At 48.0% G+C, this 16,195-nt stretch overlaps 1 protein-coding gene across 1 annotated transcript; it reads left to right on the plus strand.

Moving 5' to 3' along the window:
• Positions 1–1,199: 1,199 nt before the first annotated feature.
• Positions 1,200–15,005, plus strand: LOC147986855 (uncharacterized). Its single transcript, XM_087542172.1, has 3 exons — positions 1,200–1,284; positions 13,434–14,642; positions 14,983–15,005. Exons 1-3 carry the CDS (start codon positions 1,200–1,202, stop codon positions 15,003–15,005), a joined length of 1,317 nt encoding a protein of 438 aa, XP_087398298.1.
• The last annotated feature ends 1,190 nt before the right edge of the window (positions 15,006–16,195 follow it).

The following is a 16,195-nucleotide window of genomic DNA, read 5'->3' on the forward strand; positions in this document are numbered from 1 at the left end:
CAGTATTAAGAGAATCTCCAACAGGCGCCGAACGCGGTGCATGTAAAAAACGTCTTTAGCGCGCGCCCATCACCTGGTTTGGCGCGGTGCGTAGTGACCGCTCCAGTAGCCGTGCTAAAATGCAGCGCGCGCGTGTCACTCCAGAAGCGTGCAAAAAGTGCAGCGTCTGTGCTCTACAAATTAGAAATGTAGGCATTGGAAGCATAAAAACTAGATAGATTACATAGATTTTAAACGATATAAAGGTATTTTACATCGAAAACATAGATTGCATAATAATAAAAACGACAAACGATAAAAAAAAGATAGATTGCATAAAAAAACTACTCTTAAGTCGCTATCATCATCACCATTATCATCTTCGGCGGTGTCGTCCGAGGTATCTAGCCAGATGTCCAGCCACCGATCATCGTTCGGCGTGAAGAACGACTGCCCACCTGCTGCAACGAGATCGGACTGCGCATTCGCCAACGCCTTCCGCTGACGCCTCCTCGCGGCGCCTTGCCCAGTAGACCTGCTCGTAGGCGACGTCCTCCGGGTGGTGCCGGCGCCACTCCACCATGACCATTCATCCTCCTGGGCGACGAGGAGGCGGCGCTGCCGCTCGGCGTGCTCCGCACGGTCTTGCGCCGTGTTCAGACGAGGCGGCGGGGCGACGTCGAGCGCCTGCTGGAGCGTGTACACATCTTGGAAGTTCATCTGGCCGCGGGGCCGGCCTAGGCGCCACGCCGCCGCGTCGTACGCGCGGGCGGCCTCGCGCGCCGTCCCGTAGGTGCCGAGGCCGAGCCGGGGATCGCCGGAGCGTATCTCCGAGTAGTAGCCGCCGTTGGGGCGTAGGCGGACGCCGCGGTAGCCGGACGCTCCTCGGCGGCGCGGCGGCATGGCGGCGCGTCGGTGGCGGGGCGCTGGAGCGGTGGAGGCGCGTCGGTGGCGGGGCGCTGGAGCGGAGCGTGGCAGAGAGGGAGAGGAAGAGGAGAAGAGGAGGCGTGGAGAAGGCGCATGGCACGCGCCACACTTTATAGGCGCGCCGGAAGCGGTGCGCAAAAAATGGCGCGCGCGCGCAAACAGTTCCCCCACGCGCGAGTTTCCCGTCGCCGCTGGAGCGCGGCAAAACGCCCCGCGCGCGCTAAAAGCTGAATTTACCCCGCGCGCGCGTCGTTTGGCGCGGCCGTTGGAGATGCTCTAAATAAGTGTCGGTGATGGTGAAAGGGAAGGAGGGGGGTTGGGCCGTGGCCGATGAAGTTTATGAGGGTGAGTGCACCAGCGACGGGGATGAGGAGAAGGGTGAGGCTGTGTTTGATTGGCAAGGATTGAGGTGGATTTAATCTCCTCCAATCCTGTTGGCAAAGGTGTAACCGAACAAGGCCTAAGTGAGGTAGTGCTGACGCAGAGAATGTGGTTTATATACCTGAGAAAGAGAGCGCTTCGACCAGAAACAATGGTTGATTTGCCGCTTGCAAGTGGGAAATGCAATGTCGACAGTTAATTGGCGCTCTTCGAGTCGGAAGCGGCGACCAAGTTTCAACACCATTGAGCGGGTTGCGTGCAAGAGGGAGGAAGAGGGCGGGCCGAAACTTCTCTCCCTCGCAAGTGGTTATAGATTTAGTCCGCTCCATATTAATGCCTCAATTTTCAAATATAAAGGCTCGTGGGCTAAATATAAGCACGCTCAATAAATTATGCAGGCCAAGGAGCACATGACGACTTTGATAGAGTGGCCTTTTTTGGCCAAAATCGGTTATGCTGATCTACCTGAATATGACGACTCTACTAGACTTGCTCTAAGGAACGTCTAGCTGTTTGCCTTCCTACCTTCACGATAGAAACAAATTTAATTTTTTATTTAGAATAAAAAACAAATTCCTCTTTATTCCAAAACCTACCCCTAATACAACAAAACGACTCTTAATGCAACATCCATGTTAAAGATCTTAGTTGTTGGGTACAATCTCATATCTTTGTTAAAAGACACACCTTCTGGGTGAAAGGATGCCTCTTTGTTGAGTACATGTTCTTTAGTGAAAAAAATATGTTTGATCATGAAAGGACATATCTTTGGATAAGAAAATGTCTCGTCATAGAAAGACAAACTCCTTGGTGGGAGCAAGTCCATGAAAAGATGTCAAAAAGAGTGAAAAGAAGCGTAATAATTTTTTGGTTAACAAATCGCAAAATTCAATTTCTGACTTCCATAAAAATTAACCATTGAGATTATTACATTACCTGTGCCGGAAAACTAATGTACGAAAATCCGACATTTCAGTTTGTCTATGCATTTCAATTGAACTTTGCAACTCCATGCTTAAACAATACTTCCTCTGTTTCATAATATAAGAGTGCTTTTGGCACCAGTGTAGTGTAAAAACTTAATAAAAACATCTAACCATATACACGGAGTAAATCACCGTGGTTCTTAAAGAAACATCCTACTCCACACACGAAGCGCGTGGAACGCATCGAACGGCCTCGGTCTGGACCGATCGCCCGAAGAGCGCCAGTGCGGCGGCTTCTGCCCACTAGGCGCCGGGGGGCGATACGGCCTGCGCGACCCACCAACCCCGGGCACGGGACCCCACCGCCCAGCCGGCCAACGATAGTGCGGCGACGGCGGCGGCGGCGGCGGGCGCGCTGCTGACCGACGCAACTCATCGCCCGGCGTTCTTGGGGCGACTTCCTCGTCGCCGTCGCCGTCGCCGTCGCCGTTGCCGCTCCTCCGTCGCGGTTCGTAGCTCACCAGAGCCGCCTCTCCGGCCTCCTCTGCTGCTCCCGGGCGAGGCAGCGGAGAGAGGCGCAGACGGTCTACTACCGTGTCTAGGAGTTCTTGCACAAGTGAACTGAGATGGTAATGGCGAGAGGGATGTGCACCAAGTCCGAGTGGTCTGGCCTCGAATGGTGGAATGTTGAGAAGGAAGATGGCCACAAGCGTGAGAGCAAGTGAGAGCTTCATGGCTTGAGAGTTGAGACCGCGTGCACCAAGCAGAGAGGAATGGTCGAGCAAGGCCAGAGCCACATATACTTATATATGAGAATTGAACATGTGAGAATTGAACGGTTCGTGCTGCCTCCTGGTCAAGTCAAACCGCCGCGTAGTTTGATCCATCTTTTGTTTGCATTATATACTGTACCAGACAAAGGAACCGAGAGTTCCTTTAGTTGTTCAAGATGCCTTGCTCTCTGTCGCTAGCAACCAGCCACAATATGCCTTCTTTCCTTACGGGCAACGCGGCGCCGGCGCACCGGCCCAAAATTTTGACCGGTCCCGTCTCAGCCGTTTGATGCAAGCCGCTTGGCCGATGGATCTGGGTAAAAAAAATGATTCGCTCACGTCTTTTTCTTTCTCGGGCTGGATCTGCAACTCCCGCTCATGATCCTCGTCGCCGCGCCTGCAGTCCCCTCCGGTGGCCGTCCTCGTTGCCGGCCGTCCTTGTGGTCGGTCCTCACCCTTGCCGGCCGTCCTCGTGGTCAGTCCCCACCCTCGCCGTCCATTCCCGCCGTTGAATATGGATGTAGTCAAAAACTACCTCAATCCATGCAACAGCTGCGCCCGCGGTTGCAGCTCCACCGGCGACGGTTATAGCTCTCCTCTGGTTGTAGCTCCATCGCCGCCCCTCGCCGCTCGCTGCACGGAATTGCATCGGCGACGACCACCAGTCAGTCAGCGCCATTGAATGGATGTAGCAAAAAACTTCACCGGTAGTAGCAAAAAAAACTACGGATGTAGCAAAAATCAAACACCGTCGCCGTCTTTGCGAAGTCGCAGCTCTGCCTTACATGGATGTAGCAAAAACCTTTAGCGGTAGTAGCAAAAATCTACCACGGTTGTAGCAAAAATTAGGGTTGTAGCAAAAACTTCACCAGTCAGTCAACGCCATTGAATGGTTGAAGCTTTTCAAAATTAGGGTTGAAGCTTTTCATGTCAACGGTTGTAGATTTTTGTTTGTGTACTCGCGGGTTGAAGCTTTCGATGAAGCAGGTTGAAGCTTTTCATAAGGCGGGATGAAGCTTTCAATTCAGTAGTTGAAGCTTCCCAATTCAGTGGATGCAACTTTTTTGTGCTTCGGGTGCCCCGGCGACCAGCTTCTCTGTATTTTCAGTTGAAGCTTTCCTGATGCCGGTTGTAGCTTTCCAGGCCACTGGTTGCAGCTTATGTTGCGGTAGTGCGCCGGCAACCAACATTGTCATCTGTCTTTCGAAACTTTTGATGTTGCCGATTGAAGCTATCTTGGCCATCGGTTGTAGCATTATGCGCTGCCGGATGCAGCTTCTCTTGTGCGCAGTCATGGGACCACGGCGCGGCCATGGCGAAGAGCTCAGCCATGGCGACGAGCGCGGGCGTGGAATGGCAGCATCGCCCCTGCTGGAATTTAGTTTATTTTGGACAGCCCAATAACTATTTTAGAAATTTCTAATAAATCCTAGAGGCCCACTTAGCCCATTTGTGCAAGGCAAGGGATATTACTAAAGTTTAGTCCCACATTGCTAGTTTAGTGGGAGTTGGACCTTCTTATAAGGGAGGTTCTTTCCCCACTTGTACGAGCATGAGAACAAAAGGGATATCCACGCGCGCTCCTCCTCCGTCGCCCGCCTCGCCGCGCCGTGCCGCGGGAATGAGCCGAGCCGATGTCTAAATTTTTGCCACGCACTACGGGTATACGAAAGGTCACTCGGGAGCTGGAAAGTTTTTATTGTAGTGGATATTGAATACGAACGCTGCACCCTTCGGCTGTTGTCTGTTCGTTTCATCTCCCATGTTCCCTTCAGCTCCCGGTGCAGCCTCTCGCCTCCTTCTCTTGCGCCTATAAAAGGGAGGTCGCTCCTCCCAGAGAGACGCACCAGAACCTCTTCCTCCTCTCATCACAAGTTCCTGAGCACTGCGCTGCTGCTACGATCTTCCCCATCCCGGCTTGCGGCGTGCACCGCAGGTCGGGACAGTAGGCCTCCGGAACCGCACCTTTTGAGTCCTGTACGGGAGAAGGGTGATAAGGTTTTTGGGGAGCGCTCAGCGCGACTACTGGTTGCTTCATCACGGACGATCCGGTCGCCGACGACTACTTCCCCGACGACGACTTCTTCCCCAACGTCCACGATCTCCTTGACGACATGGCAGGCGAGGACACCTACCCCAAGTCCAACACTTCCACTGCTGCTGTCCCGTACGTGTTCTTGCTCTTTCTGTTAGATGTCATGACACAGTTCTTTGCTCTACTTTCCGTCCTACATGCGTTAGGTTCTACTTCATATATGCAACTTCATCTAGTGTCTGTTCTATATGTGTTTAGTTCAAGTTCATATATGCAGATGCTCTTTACCTTCTCTTTGTCCGAACGCATGACTTGTTCTATCTCTACTATATTAGTCATGCTTTATCTAGTATTTCTGTTAATAAAATCATTTGGTAAATTGCTCATATTTCCAACAATCCAAAAACCTTATGATAGGCAATTTACCCCGAGTGGTTTTGCTGCTTCCATGAGACCTCCTATGTTTGAGGGTATCCACTATAAGAGGTGGCGCGTGAGAGCAGTCTTATGGTTTCAAATCATGAGTTGCTATGACGCCACTCTCGGCAAACCTGAAGGAGAGCTTGATGCTCAACAGGCACAAGCTTTTCAGAAAATGGATACTCTGTTTAAGGCTGCTCTCTTGAGTGTTGTTGGTGAGAACATAGTTGATGCTTATGCGTCAATTGATAATGGAAAAGATATGTGGGATGCACTCGAGGCCAAGTTTGGGGTCTCGGATGCTGGCACTGAGCTGTACATCATGGAGCAATTCTATGATTACAGGATGACTGAAGAGCGCTTCGTGGTTGAGCAAGCTCATGAGATACAGTCATTTGCTAGAGAACTTGAGCACTTCAGTTGTATGCTACCGGACAAGTTTGTTGCCAGAGGTATCATCACTAAGCTTCCTCCTTCATGGAGGAACTTTTCTACCTTGCTAAAGCATAAGAGGCAGGAGTTTTCCGTTCCGGATCTCATTGGCACTCTTGATGTGGAAGAAAAGGCGAGAGCAAAGGACACACGTGCTCGAGGTATTGAGGGAGGATCTAGTGCCAATGTGGTACAGAAGCAGAACTTCCAGCCCCACAAGTTCAAGAACAAGGGCAAGTTTGATGGAAAAGCAAAGTTTGATGGGAAGAACAAGGCTGTGCAACACACGAACTTCAAGAAGAAGAATGGCAAGAAGAAAGGTGCTTGTCATGTGTGTGGGGATCCTGATCATTGGGCTCCTAGTTGCCCTAATCGCTATGACAAGCGTCATCCTGGGAAAGGCGGCAAGACCGCTAATGTTGTCATTGGAGACACTGACATGAAGGATGCTGGGTATGGTATATTTCCCACTATTCTTTCAGCATGTCATTCTCCTGACTGGTTGATTGACACGGGTGCTAATTGAAGGAAATATGCCCTAGAGGCAATAATAAAGTTATTATTTATTTCCTTATATCATGATAAAAGTTTATTATTCATGCTAGAACTGTATTAACCGGAAACATAATACATGTGTGAATACATAGACAAACAGAGTGTCACTAGTATGCCTCTACTTGACTAGCTCGTTAATCAAAGATGGTTATGTTTCCTAACCATGGACAAAGAGTTGTTATTTGATTAACGGGATCACATCATTAGTTGAATGATCTGATTGACATGACCCATTCCATTAGCTTAGCACTCGATCGTTTAGTATGTTGCTATTGCTTTCTTCATGACTTATACATGTTCCTATGACTATGAGATTATGCAACTCCCGTTTGCTAGAGGAACACTTTGTGTGCTACCAAACGTCACAACATAACTGGGTGATTATAAAGGAGCTCTAGAGGTGTCTCCAAAGGTACATGTTGGGTTGGCGTATGTTGAGATTAGGATTTGTCACTCCAATTGTCGGAGAGGTATCTCTGGGCCCTCTCGGTAATACACATCACATAAGCCTTGCAAGCATTGCGACTAATGTTGCGGGATGATGTATTACAGAACGAGTAAAGAGACTTGCCGGTAACGAGATTGAACTAGGTATTGGATACCGACGATCGAATCTCGGGCAAGTAACATACCGATGACAAAGGGAACAACGTATGTTGTTATGTGGTCTGACCGATAAAGATCTTCGTAGAATATGTAGGAGCCAATATGAGCATCCAGGTTCCGCTATTGGTTATTGACCGGAGACATGTCTCCGTCATGTCTACATCGTTCTCGAACCCGTAGGGTCCGCACGCTTAAGGTTACGATGGCAGTTATATTATGAGTTTATGCATTTTGATGTACCGAAGGTTGTTCGGAGTCCCGGATGTGATCACGGACATGACGAGGAGTCTCGAAATGGTCTAGACATAAAGATTGATATATTGGAAGCCTATGTTTGGATATCGGAAGTGTTCCGGGTGAAATCGGGATTTTACCGGAGTACCGGGAGGTTACCGGAACCCCCCGGGAGCTATATGGGCCTTAGTGGGCCTTAGTGGAAAAGAGAAGGGGCAGCCCAAGATGGGCCGCGCGCCCCTCCCCTCCCTTGGTCCGAATAGGACAAGGAGAGGGGGCCGGCCCCCCTCTCTCTTTCCCCCCCTCCGTGAATCCTATTCCAACTAGGATTGGGGGGGGGGAATCCTATTCCCAGAGGGAGTAGGACTCTCCTGGCGCGCCTCTCCTAGGCCGGCCGCACCCCCCCTTTAGTCCTTTATATACGGAGGCAGGGGCACCCCAGAAACACACAAGTTGATCCACGTGATCATATTCTTAGCCGTGTGCGGTGCCCCCTTCCACCATAATCCTCGATAATATTGTAGCGGTGCTTAGGCGAAGCCCTGCGACGGTAGTACATCAAGATCGTCACCACGCCGTCGTGCTGACGGAACTCTTCCCCGACACTTTGCTGGATCGGAGTCCGGGGATCGTCATCGAGCTGAACGTGTGCTAGAACTCGGAGGTGCCGTAGTTTCGGTGCTTGATCGGTCGGGCCGTGGAGACGTACGACTACATCAACCAAACGCTTCCGTTGTCGATCTACAAGGTACATAGATCACACTCTCCCCTCGTTGCTATGCATCACCATGATCTTGCGTGTGCGTAGGAATTTTTTTGAAATTACTACGTTCCCCAACACTAATGTGCATGTATGCGGTGGTATTTCCATGTTTTCGTCTTATCAGACCGCAGGGACTTCAACCGTGCTGATGGGCAATGGTTCAATTGCTTCTGTTCGTGGTGTTGGCACGGTCGATCTGAAGTTTACTTCGGGGAAGATCGTGCGGCTGAAGAACGTGCATTATGTCCCCTCCGTCAATAAAAATCTTGTTAGCGGATCTCTTCTGTGTAGAGATGGCTACGAGCTTGTCTTTGAGTCGAATAAATTTGTAATATCCAAGTATGGAACCTTTGTTGGTAAAGGCTATGAGTCAGGAGGCTTGTTTCGTTTATCCTTATCAGACGTTTGCAATAAAGTTGTTAATCATATTTGCAACAATAGTGAATCCAATATGTGGCATTCACGTCTTTGTCATGTTAACTTTGGTTGCATGTCCCGACTAGCGAAGTTGAACTTAATCCCTAGTTTCACCACCGCCAAGGGATCTAAGTGTCAAGTGTGTGTGGAAGCTAAGCAACCTCGTAAGTCTCACACGACTGCGGAAATAAGAAATCTTGCACCACTAGAGCTCATACATTCAGATCTATGTGAAATGAATGGTGTGTTGACAAAAGGTGGAAAGAAATATTTCATGACGTTAATTGATGACTCCACTAGATACTCCCGTGTGTACCTTCTGAAATATAAGGATGAGGCTTTGAACTTTTTCAAGATCTATAAAGCTCAAGTGGAAAACCAACTTGATCGAAAAATCAAGAGGCTTAGGTCCGACCGTGGTGGAGAGTATTTTTCCAATGAATTTGATGCTATTTGTGCGGAATATGGTATAATCCATGAGAGGACGCCTCCCTATTCACCTTAGTCAAATGGGGTGGCCGAAAGAAAGAACCGTACTCTAACAGATTTGGTTAACGCCATGTTAGACACTTCGGGTCTCTCCTAGGCATGGTGGGGGGAGGCGATATTGAGTGCATGTCATGTCCTAAACCGAGTTCCCACAAAGAACAAAGAGATAACTCCATTCGAGGAATGGGAGAAGAAAAGGTTAAAACTCTCTGATCTACGAACATGGGGTTGTTTGGCGAAAGTCAATGTTCCAATTCCAAAGAAGCGGAAGCTTGGACCAAAGACTGTGGATTGTGTTTTCTTGGGATATGCTTTTCATAGCATTGGCTATAGATTCTTGGTTGTAAAATCTGAGGTACCTGACACACATGTCGGTACGATCATGGAGTCGAATGATGTGACTTTCTTTGAAGATATCTTTCCCATGAAGGATATGGCTACCTCATCTAATCAGGAGATGCCTAGTTCATCGAATCAGGAACCAGTTACAATTACCAAACCTGCCATTTCGATGGAACACTTTGAAAGTCCTGTGGAGGAGAACAATGAAGTTCCTACTAGGAGCAAGAGATAGAGGACTGCAAAGTCTTTTGGTGATGATTTTCTTGTGTATCTCATAGATGACACTCCCAGTTCTATTTCAGAGGCCTATGCATCTGAAGATGCTGACTACTGGAAGGAAGTGGTTCGTAGCGAGATGGATTCCATCTTGGCGAATGAAACCTGGGAGATAACTGATCGTCCTTATGGGTGCAAACCTATAGGATGCAAATGGGTATTCAAGAAGAAGCTTAGGCCTGATGGTACTATTGAAAAGTACAAGGCTCGGCTCATGGCTAAAGGTTATACCCAAAAGGAAGGTGAAGACTTCTTTGATACTTACTCACCTGTGGCTCGACTGACCACTATTCGAGTTCTACATTCACTAGCTGCCTCGCATGGTCTTCTCGTTCATCAAATGGATGTTAAGACTGCTTTCCTAAATGGAGAGTTTGATGCGGAGCATCCCACGTTCATCCCCATGTACACTCCGACTACTCTCCAAACCCCAAGTGGACATATGATGAGACCTCGAACATACGCCATTGGACACAAGGTGAACTCGCTCCTCTCCGAACCATCACTTTCTACATGTGAGATATGGCTACTACCTCCAACGTGTGCTCTATGCATGATCAGATACTTGGAGGAAAGCCACGAAGCCACCACATCCAATGGAACAGCTAGCGAGGACGCCAAGTACAAGGACCCACAGAAGAAGCTGCGCGAAGCTACAGCCACCGGACGACCGGCCCAGCCCGGACGTCCGGCCCCTGAGGACCCGAGCCGAATCTACGGACGACCGGAGACACCGGACGTCCGACACTCTCCAGCGCCCGGACGACCGACGCCGACCGGACGTCCGACACCACCTGTCCAGAGCCAAAACGCCGGACGTCCGACATGCACCGGACGACCGGACCCTCGCGAGCCACCGGACGTCCAGTACCTGTCGGACGTTCGACGCCTGTGCGCCCGCCCGTGTGTTGGGCCGAAGCCACTTACCCTTTCATTCGCCTAGACTATATATACTCCTCCACCTCCTCCTAGTTAGGGTTAGCATTGGTTTAGCTCATTTGAGAGATAGAGCATTGCTCATCCATATCGGATCTACTCCTTGAGAGAGACCGCGGCCCCTCTTCGGAGAAGATCCACCTTTGGATTCAAGACCCCTTTCTAAGGGAAGATACCCTTGTGGATTCAAGACCTCCTCACGGAGAAGAACCGGCTACCTCTTGTATCGTCCATTGTTGACTTTGGATCTTGTATCTCCCTTTGTGTTCATGGATCTAGCACATGTGTGATTATTGTTGTTGGTTTGAGTGTTCTCTTGTGTTCCGCTCGTGATTTTCCCCTTGTTTCTCTCCTCGTGTTCTTCGTGTTCATCACGGTATTCGCTCCTTTCGTGAAAGATCGGGCTATAGGGTTCCTACCCTACATCATCTTGGATCAGAGCCAGGTTGTCTCTTGATACCATCATCTTGGTATCATGAGCCACGTTTTGCTTGATTTCGTCCTAAATTCGAAAATCCCCACCAAAAATAGCCCCAATTTTTTTTGTGATTTGTTGGTTTGATGATGTTTTGTTGATTTTGATCCATGGATTTGCTTGGTTTCACGTGGATCTAGCATCTCCCCAAGTTTCCCCATCTTTCATCCACGAAATCTCATCAATTTTGACCCCAAAATCTCCATTTTCCGCCCAAAATCGCGTCCCAGATCTGAAATTTCGCGTTGACCCCGACCACCGAACGACCGTCACCTTACCGGACGTCCGGAGCCGCAGGAACCACCGGACGTACGACCTTACCGGACGACCGGAACCCCTAACCCGAGCTGAAATTAGCGGATTTTCGACCCGACCGAACGTCCGGCGACCGGACATCCGTCCATTTCCGGACGTCCGCTACCTGTAAAAACTGACTTCGCTGAAATTTTGTTTCGGCCATAACTAATTCATCCGAACTCCGATTTTGACGTTCTTTAGCTCGTTTTGAAGCTCTTGATATCCCCCTTACCACAAAAATACCACCAACATCTTTTGACTCCATCAAATTTTATGAACTTTGGCATCTTTGCCTAGGGCTTCCACCACATCATCCGCTACACCACCATCGACTTCCGCAACCTAACCAATTTTGTTCCCCATCGCATTAGTGGTTGCTTGAGGAGTGATTTGAGTCTCCTAAGGTGTCTAGGCTACTTAGGGACGGTTTCTTCTTCTTCAACCACCACCACCACTTCCACATAGGCTTGACCACTATACATTTCCGCCACCCCAACTTAACCCAAATTTGTTTGTGTTGTGAGTTGTGTCTCCTGAGGTGTTTCGGCTACTTAGGGACCGTACTTTCAACTCCGACACCATGTATAGTCCACCACCATAACCTCCACTTCCGCATTGCCTAGCGCAACACCACCGCATTCCGCTACCACCATTTGACTTTTGTCCTTGAGATTTTGAGTTGTGGTTTTTCCGTTTCCTAAGGTGTTTCAGCTACTTAGGGACGAGTCTCCATCATCTTGGTATCTCCATCAAGATCACCGCCACTCATCATCGCCTCGGACGGTAACCTCCATATCATCTTGGTATCGTGGTATCCCTCCATTGTATATTCCCCTTGCAATTGCATTGTTAACCCCTAGCCCATTTTGCGTTACTTGCCTATCGAGACTAGCCATTTGAGTATTGCTGACAACGTTACTTGTGCACATTAGTGATCTACACCATACATTGCATACATACCATATCATATTTGTATCATATCATCTCATGTGCCTCAAGTTTGTTCCCGCATATACACAATTAATATCTTGGTTTGTGCATTTCGCAAAGTGGATATAAAAAAAAGAATAAGTTTTTAAGCAAAAGAGAAAGAGCAAAGAAGCTTGTAAGCAAGTGCCAAAGCATCATACCACATTGCATATAAGATCATCTTGGATCACCTTGTGAGAAACACCGGGAACCATACATACATAGCATACTTGGGATAGAAAGTTATCCATTTTGCATCTTATAGGTTGTGCACAAGTGTCGTATCCGCCTATTGAGCAATCGTGCTAGCGTCTCTCTTGAGTTGTGCAACATGAGCGTTTTCCGTGGATTCCACATTTTGTGCTCATCCTTGGTTGCACGACCCCATTTATCTATCCGTGTGTGTGTTTCTATGTGCCACATATTGCTATTGGTCTACTTGTTACACTTGCGAATTTGTGAATCTCTTTCAACATTATTGACTCTTGCTAACATTTTACATCAAATTTTTGTGCCACTATCCTCACCGAGCTCCACCATAAGCCTTACTTGTGTAGGTGTGAGAAACTGACAAGAATTGGTACCAATTGTGCTATTTCCTTGTCCACATTGGAGTGACCATTGATCCACTTTCAACTTCGGTTAAGGTACATTTGGTATTCGTTCTTCTCTTTCTCCACTCATATTGGCTCGAATTTTGTGATGGATAGGCAAGGCATTTCATCTCCGGTCTTCCACAACAACAACAGCGTGAACAACTACATCACCAAAGTGTCAATCTTCGATCTACAACGACAAATGCAAGGCGCACAATCAAGATTGCTAGAGCGCATCGAGAACATCTCCATCGACATTCGTCACTCCGAAGCAAGGAAAAGGGACTACATCGACAAGAAGCTTTCCGCACATAAAGAGGAGCAAGATGCAAGGATGGAGGAGATTAGAGCCTTGATCAAGTCTTCTTCCCCTTCGTCATCCTCAAGGCGGCGACATTCAAGCCACAAGTCTTTGGAGCGCCCAAGTGATGCAAGCGCAAGTCGTCCACGTCCACATCTCCATGGCGACCACCATCACGTTCGTGATCCACATCGTCATGAAGGGAAAGTCACCTCCAAGCATCATGTGCACGACGACGACGAACGACATCTACTACGAGCTCAAGCATGAAAACGACATCATCATCATGGAGATGCTCCACAAGTGCAAGTGCACAAGTCCCAACAAGCACTACCTCACGCCAAGTCGAAGCTTCATGAGCACAAAAGAAGACCGCGAGACGACCACCACAAAGACGGCGCTACGGCTACATCAACCACTTCGGCATATTCGCCAAGTGTTCTCAAGGCATCTTCGCCTTTGGACGTACGGCATCTTCGCCTACTTCCCATGTGTACGCCTACATCGATTTCATCAAGTCCAAGGCGACTACCTACGAGCGAGGGCGACACTTCCATCTTCGGAAGCCCCCCAAGGAAGATGGCCGAGCATGGGAAATTCCCTTCGGTCATGGAGACGAGCTACGAGGTGCCACATCATATGGGCCTCCAACAACAAGACGGTGACAAGAAGGTTGAGCATGGGACTATCCCTTCAACCAAGGCGGCGATAGGAGTTGAGCATGGAGACGTTTGCACCAACATCTCTCTGACACCCACATATAAAGAGATGACCCAATTCCCATGTGAGGAGAGCCATCCCACCATGAGTGATATGAGTGACTCCACCATATGTGACATTGAGAGCATTTCCTATGAAAGGATGAGTGTGACCACCACTAGCCCCACACATGAGAGCATGCCACACATCCTATGTGAGGTTGAGCGCCATTTGAGTGACTCCACCAACCATATGAGTGAGAGCATCCTTGAGGGAGTGAGTGAGCCACAACACTTAGTGAGTGAGGTAGTTGACACGGCATGTGAGGCCATTATGATTTCTAATGACTTACCCTCTACTCCGAGTGTGTTTTCTTCTTTGGTGCTAGGTCTCCTACATGACGACATGCCTATCCTCGACAAGTCCATACCTCCAATCGAGACGACGATGGCCATGGTGGACGATGATGCACCCCCCACATGGTTCCATCAAGATGAATATGACAACGAGACGATCTTCAACACCTCACCTACAACACATGAGCGACGCTCCAAAGGTAACATAGGTGATGGTACTTCTCTTGTCCCACTAGTGGACTATCTTGACATCGATTGCTCCCATGATGTTGACCTACCTATTACCATGCTTCACGCTAGTGAGACTTCTTCATGCCTTGACTTACCTATTTATGATGAATATGATGATGAGCATGTTGAGTTGCCTAGTTGTGATGCTATGCTTCATAGGATATCTTGTGAAAATTCTATTGGTCACTTCATGTTTGAAAATCCATTGAACTTGTCATATGCTATGAGTGAGATCTCCCATATTGCATCATTTCAATCTCAACATAGTAACTATGCATGCCCCATTAAAATCAATCCTATTTGCACTTATGGCATAGATGACGAGATGATGGTCATTGGCTTTTGTTTCTCATGTGATGATATTGCCATGCTTCCTTTACATGATTTGTACAATTCATCTACTATTCCATGCCATGATCACATGGTTCCAAATATGCATTGTTTTGGATGTTGTCAATATTCTCCATGTGATGTTTCCATTAATGCTCATGAGGAGACCCCCATAGTTTCCTCATACATATTAGGAGATTTTGCCGCATTTCATACTTTGCATGATTCCCATGATAGTGTACACCATATGCATTCCATGAATAACAATGCTCTAGATATTTCTCATGATGCATTACATCCTTTGAGTCTCCATTATGACATACATCATAACAAACCTCTCATGATGGATGACATGTTTCTATATCGCGCATCTCATTTATTTGAGAATTGGATATTTGGTGCTAACCAACACAAGCACATATGCATCATGATGGATGATGCGTACATCTACCACGCACACACAATTTTCTCTTTGTCTTTGTTTTGTGTAGGTACTCACGTATACTCGTCAACTTCTCAATCCCATGAGTTGACGAAACGAGCTCTTGAGAGCAATGATGACTTGGGATCCCGTGGACTATCCTTACCACCGTTCCCTTCGCGCAAGGACTACGCGCATCTCTCTCACTTGGATCTCACATGGCTATGGGCTATATACCGCTTCTCGCTTCTTGCTCATTTTACCGTGTTCACTTTGCATGCTATGCTTGCTTCTATGCCTTTGCCATGCAATTGTGACCCTTGCTTGCATCTGCCCATGGTTCACCATTATGCTACTTCTATGTGTATTTGCATGCTGGGTGGAGATCCTTGTTGCTATTGCCATGTTTATCATGTGCCTCATGCTATTGATGCTATTTTGCTCATATCTTGCCTTCATGCTTGTGATGTGTCTTATGCATTATTCATGACTACCATTTGCACACATGACATACTTAACATGATTCCTTCTAGTACGTTGCATCTTCGCACTACTAGCTTGCTTGCCTTGATTCATATGATTGATTGCTTTGTCGCATCACCCATGTTCCATTATTACTTGCTTTCTTGGGTTGATGACGTATATGTTCATGCCTCTCACATGATACATCTTGTGATGCATGCTTGCTTGCTTGCGCCTATTCTATTTGGTTGTTCTCACATCATATGCCTCCGTACTATGAAATGCTCCCTTGTCCTTTCTTATGATGAGCATGATGCATCCACTTGTTGGGTATTTTACCGCATGAATGATAGGTTTTCCGCTAACCTCATTTGTTTTTCCGAGTGTTTGTCAAGTTCTTTCATGTTGAAGGATTCACAAGGCAATACCGTCAAGACACAATTTGGTCATGTGAAGGCATACACGATGTGCAACACCAACATTTGCGAGAATCTCCTAAAGGTGAACTCCTTCCCTTTGAGCCATCCTCAAATATGCATATTGGATGGGTCACTCTTTCATTGTTGT

This window comes from Triticum urartu, chromosome 2A (assembly GCF_056163025.1).
Source record: "Triticum urartu cultivar PI428250 chromosome 2A, HENAU_Tu73, whole genome shotgun sequence".
Taxonomy (NCBI): domain Eukaryota; kingdom Viridiplantae; phylum Streptophyta; class Magnoliopsida; order Poales; family Poaceae; genus Triticum; species Triticum urartu.